We start from the raw sequence: 11,154 nt of genomic DNA on the forward strand, positions 1-11,154 counted from the left end.
TAGGGGGCTCTCCTGCTTCCAAGTATACCGGAGTATCTGGGACCAAATCTAGTCCTGCACTGGCGGGGGTACCGTGGAATAGCTTGTCGATGCCTGGGAGGTCCGCGGTACTGGCCCGAGAGCGGACATCTGAGGGATCATGGCTGCTATTGTTTGTTGGGGCTGCAGTGAGCCCCGCCTCCAGTTTCCCTGGATAATGTTCCCAAATTTGTCCTTTTGAGAGCGGCATTCATTTGCCCAATGATAACCTCTCTGGCATTTTGGGCATAATAAGGGAGGTTTTTTACTGATCTTTCCATTTTTTACCTGTCTGTCCATTAACTGAGGGCACTGAGCCTTGAAATGACCTACCTGGCCGCACTGAAAGCAGGTCTGTTTTTTATTATTACCCTTCTGCATCATTCGCTTTTGCATTTCCTGAGGGGAGATGCCCCTAAGGGCTGCGGCTAAAGTGATGCCCTGAATATAGGAAGAGCCTATCTCTGCACAAAGGCGAATATAATCCTCCAAAGTTCCTTTATTTTTCCTTGGGCGTATAGCCACCTGACAGAAAGAATTCGCATTTTCAAAAGCAAGATGTTTAACAATAATGGTCTGGCCTCCCCATCATCCACGATGCGACCCACTTCCTTTAAGAGTCTGGCTACGAAATCCTGGTAAGGTTCATCCGGTCCCTGACGGATTTTGGAAAGCTCCACAGTTCTAGTTCCGGAGGAGGGAAGTCTTTTCCAAGCCTTTAAGGCACATTGTCCAATTTGATTGTAAGCGATTTCAGGATAGTCTATTTGACCTCAGCATAGGCTTCCATTCCTATCAACATTTCATATGAGACCGGAATATTTGTTCTGTGGTTGTAAACCGCCATCTCATTTGCTCTCTCATAAAACTCAGTTTTCCAGAGTAGATAATCTCCACCGGACAGACAGGCCTTAGCTATGACTCTCCAATCATCTGGACAGAGAGCAACCTGACCAACACTGTCCAGTAAATAAAGAGTATATGGGGCGGTGGGGCCATATTGAGCAGTGGCTGTCTTAATTTCTTTTAAAATTTTAAAATTAAGATCTGCGTATCTCCGTTGCCCATTTTCATGTTGCATGATTGAATAACCGATCTGGGAATTGGGCTTTGCAGGGACAGAACCGTAGGTCTGTGTCTCTGTATGATTAACAGTGAATGTTTGAGTGCCACTTGATGTTGTTCCCAGCACAGGACGCAGTTTTCGAGAGGTGGGAATTTTACCATGTATGTCTTGCTGCGAAAAGGACCTTAGGCGAGCCGGGGCCGAAGAGGAAAAGATTACCTCTTTGTCATCATCCAAATACACATCATCTTCCTCAATTTCATAACCTCCAACCTTGATCAAGGGTGGTGTTGGAGGGACTCTAGGAGGAGCAGCATGTGGCTCACATTTTTTGTTGTTGCAAATGGAATGGCTTGGAGGAGGACGAGAGTTTGAAGTCTGTTCTATAAGCTCTGCCGATGGCAAAGGTAAATCAGCCATCAGATCCTCGATGTCCTCCGTTACTTTGGGCAAATCATGAACTTCAGGCCTATCTGGAGGTTCTTGGGAGGCTATCGAAATCAATTTGAAGGAGTGTTGAGGGTCTAATACCTCCCGAATATCTTCCCAAACCTGCATGGTGCTTGGAGGGCAGGCGGTGGGACCATGTATTTTGATTTGATTCTTAATTTCTTGTCCCACCTTTTGCCATGCATCTAGACTTACTGTTCCTTCTTTTGGAAACCAAGGGCATAATTCTGAAACTGTACAAAAAAACTGCTGCAAGGCCTTTTTAGATACCTTGGACCCTTTTTGCTTCATAAGGGCCTGCAACGCAGTCATAAAGACGACCTTTTCCATAGACTGCCACTGCCCCATATTATTTTACTCCTGTTGTGGCCCTGAAAAGACCGGGCTCCTCTTACCTGAATATCGGCAACAACTTACCTAGACACGCACTTTCACTTGCATGTGCTCAGGTCCCTGTTCGGGTGCCACTTGTCGCGGCCGGCGCGACAACTCGACCAGGCGAGACACAGAGAGATGAGGACAGGAGGGGCCAAGTGGATGATGGCCAAGCAGTGCCAGTTTTATTCAAGGCTGTGAGGCATTATATAACTAACAGAAACAATCATAAGAAGGTATCTATTTTTAGCTGATTACTAAAGAACTTACAACATACACGTAAAACCCCTCAAGCTTCCCTATGACCTATTTCCCCAAGCACTAATAGCAGACCCTCTGAGTCAGTGGTCTCTGTCTTCAGGTAACTCCTTAACCAGATGCACTAACTTCAAAGTGGCTCAAGACCTAGTTTACAATCTTACAATGGTGTAGTTTATAGCCCGTGCAAGGACAGCACAATCCCACAATGATTAATGACCAGGCCTGTTTTGCCCATTCCAGGTAAGCACATGCAGGCAACCGCATCAGCGAGTCTTAGGATCCACATAGCTCAGGCCCTTTCTCAAGCGCTACTCAACTTTAAACTTTAAAGCACATTCAAAGGACTCATCTAACTAACAACGGGCACTTTCTGGAAGAGAAAGGAGCGATCACGAAAAAGGGAAGCAGCCGGTTTTCCTTCCACCCTGAGCTGACCGGGTGTTCCCAGGTGCTCGGCTTCCCTGAAGCAGGCGGCGTTCTTCCCTGGGTGGGCCGGGCGTTCCAGGCTGCCCCTTCGGGCAGCCTTCTGCCCTGAGTGAGCCGGGCATCCCCAGCTGCCCAGCTCCAGGGTCTTACATTGTCCTTCTCCCCAAAGACCTGTTGTCAGTATATGTATTTCTTTCTTTTTTTTTTTTTTTTTTTAAAGATTTTATTTATTTATTTGACAGAGAGAAATCACAAGTAGGCAGAGAGGCAGGCAGAGAGAGAGAGAAGGAAGCAGGCTCCCTGCTGAGCAGAGAGCCCGATGCGGGACTCGATCCCAGGACCCTGAGATCATGACCTGAGCCGAAGGCAGCGGCTTAACCCACTGAGCCACCCAGGCGCCCAGTATATGTATTTCTTAAGGCCATATCTAAATGTGCTTGGTAACTAGTAAAATCCTCCAGGGATTACAGTTTTAAGTAACAAATTGTTCCAAGGGGCAGCAGCACATTGGCTTCTATTAGTCTCTGGATACTGGCTTTTGGGAGATCATTTGTAGGAGGGCGTAAGAGAAATTTTTTTGGTTTACTTTGTGTAAGGAGGGGTGTCATTCTTCCAGGGACCATGGGACCTGCCTAATGGCCACAGTGTAATCAATCCTGGGCCAGAAGAGCCAGCCAGTCAAGGTCTCTGTGAGTGCCACTGTGAAGAGCCATTAATTTTTATTTAAAAAATTTCCTAATAAGGGACGCCTGGGTGGCTCAGTTGGTTAAGCAGCTGCCTTTGGCTCAGGTCATGATCCCAGCGTCCTGGGATCGAGTCCCACATTGGGCTCCTTTCCCCGCAGTGAGCCTGCCTCTCCCTCTGACTCTGCGTGCCACTCTGCCTGTGCTAGCGCTCGCTCTCTCTCTGACAAATAAAAAATAAAATCTTAAAAAAAAAAGAATTTCCTAATAAAGTTTCTTTAGCCATTAAAAAAAAAAAAAAGATTCGACTGTGGGGATGCCTGGCCAGCTCAGTTGGTGGAGAGTGCAACTCCTGGTCTCAGGGTTGTGGAGTATAAAAAGCCCCACACTAGGTGTAGAGATGACTGGAAAAAAAAAAAGTCTTTAAAAATAGGTAAATAAAAATTCCTTTCTAAATTTCGTAGATCTTCTGAACGTGAAAGGCTTTATCACTTAAAAGGATGTGGTGCTGTTCAAGGGCTACAAATCCTTCGCTCTGTGTGTGTGTGTGTGTGTGTGTGTGTGTGTAGGATACTTCTGTTAAGGGTTACTGCCCAGAAATGCCTGAAGCTGGCAAAGCCTAACTATAGCAGAGAGAGCTGTTCCATGCACCCCAAGGGAATTTCAAGAGAGAGCGGTCTGCATACTTCAAATCCAGAGATTAGGGGAGTGCTGTCTGCAATTAAACAGGCAAATGGGGCTAGATTTTAAGGGGAATTTTCACTGGATGTGGGGACTGATTTGCCAATCTAATTTTTGTTCTTTTACCTTGTCAATGGAGTCTCTAGTGGCATGGAGAACAAAGGCAGAAGAAATGTGGAAAGAATTAAACTTCCCTACAACTTCCCTCCCCTTCACAAGTACTTAAGACAGGTGGAATAGTCTTCCACCAGGAACTCAACTGCCTCAATATTGGCCAAAGGCAACCTGTAAGTCTTCATAAATGTATGAAAATCCCTTCAGAAACTTCCCCAAGATACCTGTTGGCAATCACCCTCCAAGCAAAAGGGGCACTGGTACATTCTTATCTGAAGGGTCTCGCTGACTGGGAAACACAGGCAGAAAAAAAATTATTAAATTTCCTTACCCACTGACAAACCCTTAAAACAGGCAGAGTGATATTACTCTAGAGACTCAACTACCCCCACTTTAAGGCTTTGCTAAGTCAAAGGGCAATCCTAGTCTGAGTGACCCTTACCCCCAGGATCCTGTAAAGTCCACTTTAACAATTCTTTTGGAGGGGCACCTGGGTGGCTCAGTGGGTTAAAGCCTCTGCCTTGGGCTCAGGTCATGATCTCAGGGGTCCTGAGACAGAGGCCCGATATGTATGCATCGGGCTCTCTCTGCTCAGCAGTGAGCCTGCTTCTCCCCCTTTCTCTTCCTGCCTCTCTGCCTACTTGTGATCTGTCAAGTAAACCTTTAGAGAAAAAAAAGGTTCCTTTGGAAAACACTCTCTCTAAATCCTCCATCCCCCAACTCCCTCCCAACTTGTAAGCATATAATGATCACTCCTCACAGTCCAGGGGCAGCAGCTCTTTCTGCTCACAGGTCCTGTCCCCATGCTTTACTAGACCACCTTTTGGCACCAAAGATGTCTCAAGAATTCTTTCTTGGTCTTTGGCTCCCGACCCTCACCCCACTGAACCTCACTTACATTCTAAGACTTCATCATCATGACTAAGGTATTACTAGACAGGAGTCAATGATTTTAACAGCAGCTAGCCTCCCTCTCTCAAGGTCCTGCAAGCAGCTCTTTCTGCTCACAGGTCCTGTCCCCATGCTTTACTAGACCACCTTTTGGCACCAAAGATGTCTCAAGAATTCTTTCTTGGTCTTTGGCTCCCGACCCTCACCCCACTGAACCTCACTTACATTCTAAGACTTCATCATCATGACTAAGGTATTACTAGACAGGAGTCAATGATTTTAACAGCAGCTAGCCTCCCTCTCTCAAGGTCCTGCAAACCTTGCTCCCGAATTCCTTAGAGACAACCCCTCCCAACTTAGATCAGCACTCAATGACCCCCGTGCAGCTTTTCCTGCCCAGGGGTCCTGTCCCCATGCTTTAATAAAACCACCCTTTTTTTACACTGAAGATGTGTCCAGAATTCTTTTGACTGTTGGCTCTCAGACCCCATCGCATCGCATCACCGAAGGTTAGCTGTTACCAATTCAGAACTCTCCGTAAAGAATGTTTAAGCATATCTATTTACGGGGTGCCTGGGTGGATCAGTGGGTTTAAAGCCTCTGCCTTCAGCTCGGGTCATGATCCCAGGTCCTGGGATCGAGCCCCGATGTGGGCTCTCTGCTCTTCGAGAGGAGCCTGCTTTCTCCTCTCTCTCTGCCTGCCTCTCTGCCTACTTGTGATCTCGGTCTGTCAAATAAGTAAATAAAATCTTTAGAAACAAAACAAAAAAGAGTACCTATTTACTTAAATACAGCCAATTTAAAGGATCTATCATCTGGCTATTGGTGGATAGGATCTTATTAATTTCAGTAGTGATTCAAACCGGTAAGCTTTTTAATGGCTTAACTAGGAACCTAAGCAGCTTCCAGGGAAGACACAGATGACACACAGTCCCCATGACCCAAGATTATTCCCCCAAAATAATCTAAGAAAGCAAAGACCTCCTTTGCATAGGTGGTAAGGATGTCTCTGGTCTCCTACAAAATTGAGATGCCTCCAGTTACAGACCCACTGATCTGTGACACCAGGCAGGCACTAACTGGAATGGGACTTTTCCAGCACTGACCCTTTAGAGAACAAAATGCCCCTTATTAAGCTGGGACTTCTTATGAAACTTTCCCGAGGTGTCACAGCTGGACTGAGTGTGCTTTTTGTTAATGGTGTCCAAGATCCCCAGCCTATCTGGGGTACTCTACCTGGGTACCCAAGGCACACCCCAGTAACTGCACTGTCTGGATGTTGGAAACCAGAGAGATAATGTTCTCACTGGTCACCAAGGCAAGCTCTTAGGGTGCAGAACATGACAAAAGGAAAAACTGCATCTGGCTTTTATACAGGGACTCATCACAGCAGTTTGTCCAAACATGCTGGTCTGGTGAGAACCAGAAACTGAAAAAATGAGACTTCTGGGATCTGCCCTATATGCCTGCCCTATGCTCATTCCTTTTTATGAACAAAGAACAAAGACGACACACACCAATGAAGACCATCTCTGGGAGAAAATAATCAGCAAACAGAGGGTGCTGCCAAATTTTTCCCATGAGTTGCAAAGCCCAAGGAGCTAATCCCTAGTATTTTCTCTTGCTAATTGAAATTTATAGAGTACAAAAGACTCTTGTTCCATTAGACTCTGCAGAGATTCCAGAAAGCTCACACCATGTCTTTAAAAAAAAAAAAAATCCTACCTTCTGCTAGCTCTATTATCAGATGTCCCAGGATCTCAGTGGTGGCAGAGTCTGGGACCAGCTTTGGCCCAGCAAAATATCCTACCCACTATGCCAGCTACTGGGAGGGAAAATTCTTCCTCTACCCTCAAGTTCTTCCCGCTGGACAAAGAATTCAATTTACAAGAGACAGGAAAGGAGGAAAAAACCCAAACCTTTGTTATAAAGCCCAATAAGGAAATTGGGAAATTGACCAAAAAATGACACAGGCAGGGAGTTTTTACGCATTTTAGGGGGGAAAAAAAAACGCCGTAAGTTTATGAGGAATATACAGGGTAAGGAAAAAAATACATGCGGGGCTTGATCCCAGAATCCTGAGGTCATGACTGGAGCCCAAGGTAGGTAAATTAACCCACTAAGCCACGCGGACCACGCAAATGCCCCTGGTATTGTCCTCCATAGGTAGCACTAGTTTACACCAATCTGTTAAGTGTCTTTTTCACCAAAAACGGTGACCCGGGGTTCCATGGGGAAATTTCAATGAAGGCTGTAGGGCTGTCAGGAGTCCCCGGGGCCCAGCTTTCCTGGAGAGTTCTTGGGCGGATGGGGAAGGACGACCAGAGGGCGGGGGCATCTGAAGTTTGGCTAATACCTATTCAGAGAGGGGCACTCCCTCTTCCAGTGTCCCTCTCGTTTGCAGTAGGCACACTGGTTCGGTCCTACGATTGGGTGGCCTCTGGATCCCGAATTTGCGGGCCTCGGGTTTCTTACTCTGGGACCGGCACCAGGCTGGTGTGCACCCTGGTGAGGGTCTGACCACACCTGCCTCAACACATCCGCCAGCAAGGCTGCCTCCTGCCACATCCTGCGCTCTTTCTCTTTCTGCCGGACCTTGTCTCGGTTTCGGAAAACATCGAAAGCAATCTCAACCAACTGATTTGTGGGCATTCCTGAAGCCCCTCTCACGCTTTGCAATTTCCTGTAAATGTCAGGGGCAGCTTGCCTTATGAAGGTTTCATTGACCATGTGTACATTCTCTGGAGCTTCCGGATCTATATCCACATACTGCCGATAAGCCTTAAATATTCTTTCCCTGTACTCAAAGGGGTCCTCGTCAGGCTTCTGTCTAACCTGCAGAACTTTATTGAGGCTTCTTTGTTTAGGGACTCCATTCTTAAGACCACTCAGGATGCAGCTCCGGTAATGCTCCAGCCTGTTTCTATCCCACTCATCGTGGGGGTTCCATCGAGGGTCGGTGGTGGGGATAGCCAGGTCTCCAAGGGCTCTCACCGGATTATAAGGAGCTTCCTCGTGCATCTTATCGGCTTCAGCACGAGCCTGTTCTAGGATCAAGCTACGTTCCTCTGGTGTGAGGAAGAACTTTAGGAGGGTCTGAATATCTGCCCATGTTGGATTATGGATAGCAAAAATAGAGGCAAAAAAATTCTTCATTCCAATAGGGTCATCTAGGTAAGGAGGCATCTTGATTTTCCAACTCAGCAGGTCAGAGGTGGAAAACTGGGAACGCACGAAGATGAAACCGCTTAGCTGCTGGTTCCCATAACCCCCACCGATCAGCACCTCATTCAGGGGCGATCTTCCTGCCTGAATTTGGGTGGCCCTCTGGTCCAACGAGGTATCCTGGCAGGTTGGAGACCTATAGACCACTACAGGTCCTCCGGAATCTGGAGAAGGGGTTGGAGCTGGGGCCCGAGGTGCCGAACGTCGGGGGACAAGGTCCCCAGCAGTTCCAAGGGGAGGTGGCCCAGTGGTAGTCTTTAACTGCGTGGGTAATGAATTATCTTCCTTATTACGAGAATCAAGGGAAGTTTCCTCCTTTTGGGGACTCTTTGGCACCCAAATCATGTATTTTATCTGAATTTCCTCATTCCAGTATAATAACATAAAAGATCGTACATAGCATATCTCAGACCATTTTTTCTCCCTTTTGCAAAATAACTCCAATTGCAAGATAGTATTGTAATTTAAGGAACCATTCTGAGGCCATTTTTCTCCCGAACCCAAGGAATACAGTGGCCAGACAGTATTACAGAAAAATATCATCTTTTTCTTAGTGATGAAGTCACCCGCGAACAATGCCCAATTCCTAAGGATGCAACCCAAGGGAGTATACTTTGGGACTGAATTCTTATTTCCCATTTTATCTCCGAATTATTTAAATTAACTCTCAGCAAGTCACACAGAGCCGCTCTCACATGGGTTTTCCAAGAAATCCAATTAGCCAAGAGACCCTCTGTGAGTGTAACCCCCCGGTTTTCCTTTCTAAGAAAGGGAAAACTCCTTACCCAAGGCCTCTTGGTTGAGGTCAAACACGAAGAAAATTACCGGCAGTCAGTCATCTGTACGTTCTCACTCTCCGAAAGGATGTCTTCAGAACCCCAAACAAGTTTCTCTCCCCGAAGTTAAAACCGGAAAGCAGCGAAGGCTCACTCTGCCGATTGGAGGGAGTTCGGAATCCAGACCCCCGACTGGGGGCTAAGGTAACGCAGTTGGATTCAGAGTCCCTTCGCGGTTGCGGAATTTGTTACCGGGCTGAAAAGTTTATTTGCTGGCGTGCAAAGGAAAGTCGCACTCCACACCACCAGGCTTTTGCAGAAAAAAGGGTTGTTGTAAAGCTGCCAAGCACGAAAACAGGAAGCTGGCTCAAAAATCGGACTTCCCCTCTGATTTGAGAACACGCTTCTTTAATCACAGGGGTTGGAAGTTACATATTGATGAAGAGGGCGGGGGAAACTGACTATTCAAGAGGAAGGAGGGAGCAAGCGCTTTGAACAGACCTTACACGTTTATGTTGGGTGGAGACTTGACATTAAAATGAGGCAAAGGGGGGGACGCCTGAGTGGCTCAGTAGGTTAAAGTCTCTGCCTTTGGCTCCCATTATGATCCCAGGGTCCTGGAATCGAGCCCCCGCATTGGGCTCCCTGCTCAGCGGGGAGCCTGCTTCACGGTCTCTCATCTCTCTTTCTTCCTACTTGTTACCTCTGTCAAATAAATAAATAAAATCTTAAAAAAAAGAAAATGAGGCCATCAGGTGGTCACGGTCACCTATAGGACAGGGAGACGGTTGTGCGGATCTTCCGGGGACGGGTGTAAACTGAATGGGGTCTTAGACCAGATGGGACTGTCTTGCTTGTTTATAGGCTGAACCTTATCTGAAAAGAAGCAGGGGCTGACCAGAGAGAAACAGGTCTTTGAAAAACAAGCTTTAAGTTTTCTGCTTGTCTCAGGGAAGCCTGGCTGTCTCAGTTGGTACTGTTGGCGGAAGACCAACAAGACCTGCAAGAGACCAAGTGACACTCAGAGAAGAGAACTCGGATTTATTTTACCCCAGCCGACCCAGCTGAGCTCGTGACCCAAGTTCTGGGCCCCCCTGGGGAATGTGGTTACAGGGCTTTTGTAGGGACTTCGGGAAGTCAGGTTCCAAGGCCAGTTCTGACTGCTGGTAGGTGGGTTTGAACTTGGGGAACTGGGGGAACTGGGGCTGCTTTGGTCAAGAACAGTAGTGCAGGGAGCCTGTGGTGGAAAGCCTGTTTACAGGAGCAGAAAGGGCTGGTTATGGTTATCTCTAACTTATAGTTAGTAACTTTGTGTCTTCTGGGTCCTCCTGGCCTAGGCTATCTCAAGACCTTGAACATTATTTTATTTCATTTTTTAAAAGATTTTACTTATTTGACAGAGAAAGAGAGCACAAGCAGGCTCCCCATTGAGCAGGGAGCCCAATATGGGACCGGATTCTGAGATGCCTAAATTATAACCATTACCGCTATTTCTGCTTCTGTACCTTCGCTTGCTAACCCATGAGGAGATGGAAAAATACCAGCAGACTTTCTATAGGCACTCTGTAACCACACATCCCCTGCCCAGAATTGAACCTGACAGAATGACTGCTCCCGGACCCCCCATCCGGCTCTGGGTGCAAGAGATAACAACCATCTGGCGCCCCGCAGCTTGACAGGAAGACCTCGGCCAATCCTGAGGTGACACATACCCTGGTGGCACCAACTAAGCAGTGTGAAGAATGACAGCCCTTTGACCTAACCAAAATCTGTTCCCAGCCTTTTCCCGCTCTGTAGCGTGCCAGTCAGATTATAGAGTTGCTTGCTGTTTGATTTTCCCGCGGTATGTGGTGATTTGTTACAAGATACTATGATGTATGCTAAGTCCCTGCCTCCCCCAAAATAGTGTATAAAAGGTGTTGTGATCCTGAGCTCGGGACCTCTTAGTGTCACCATCAACGAGTGCGTGGAGGTCCGGGTTCAAACTCGTAATAAACGACCCTTACTGTTTGGCTTTGACTCTGGACTCTGGTGGTCGTCTTTGGGGGGGGTGTCGGAATTTGGGCACAACAATTCCAGGACCCTGGAATCATGACCTGAGCCACCCAGGCGCCAGAGCTGGGGTTTTTAAAGGGTGAAAATTCACAGGAAAGCATCTTGTGGTAGTTCAGTGAGGGATTAGATCAGC

General features: G+C 47.2%; 1 protein-coding gene across 1 annotated transcript; it reads right to left on the minus strand.

Annotated features, from left to right (window-relative positions):
- Positions 1-502: 502 nt before the first annotated feature.
- Positions 503-9,442, minus strand: LOC131810901 (uncharacterized). The gene is made up of 2 exons (XM_059138881.1): positions 8,976-9,442; positions 503-2,122 (listed from the first exon to the last, which is right to left on the minus strand). Exon 2 carries the CDS (start codon positions 1,880-1,882, stop codon positions 782-784), a length of 1,101 nt encoding a protein of 366 aa, XP_058994864.1. The 5' UTR covers positions 1,883-2,122; positions 8,976-9,442; the 3' UTR covers positions 503-781.
- Positions 9,443-11,154: the final 1,712 nt, after the last annotated feature.

This window comes from Mustela lutreola, chromosome 11 (assembly GCF_030435805.1).
Source record: "Mustela lutreola isolate mMusLut2 chromosome 11, mMusLut2.pri, whole genome shotgun sequence".
Taxonomy (NCBI): Eukaryota; Metazoa; Chordata; class Mammalia; order Carnivora; family Mustelidae; genus Mustela; species Mustela lutreola.

Coding starts and splice junctions, on each gene's coding strand:
- LOC131810901 (XM_059138881.1), bottom strand. CDS start 1,882: ATGGGGCAGTGGCAGTCTATGGAAAAGGTCGTCTTTATGACTGCGTTG.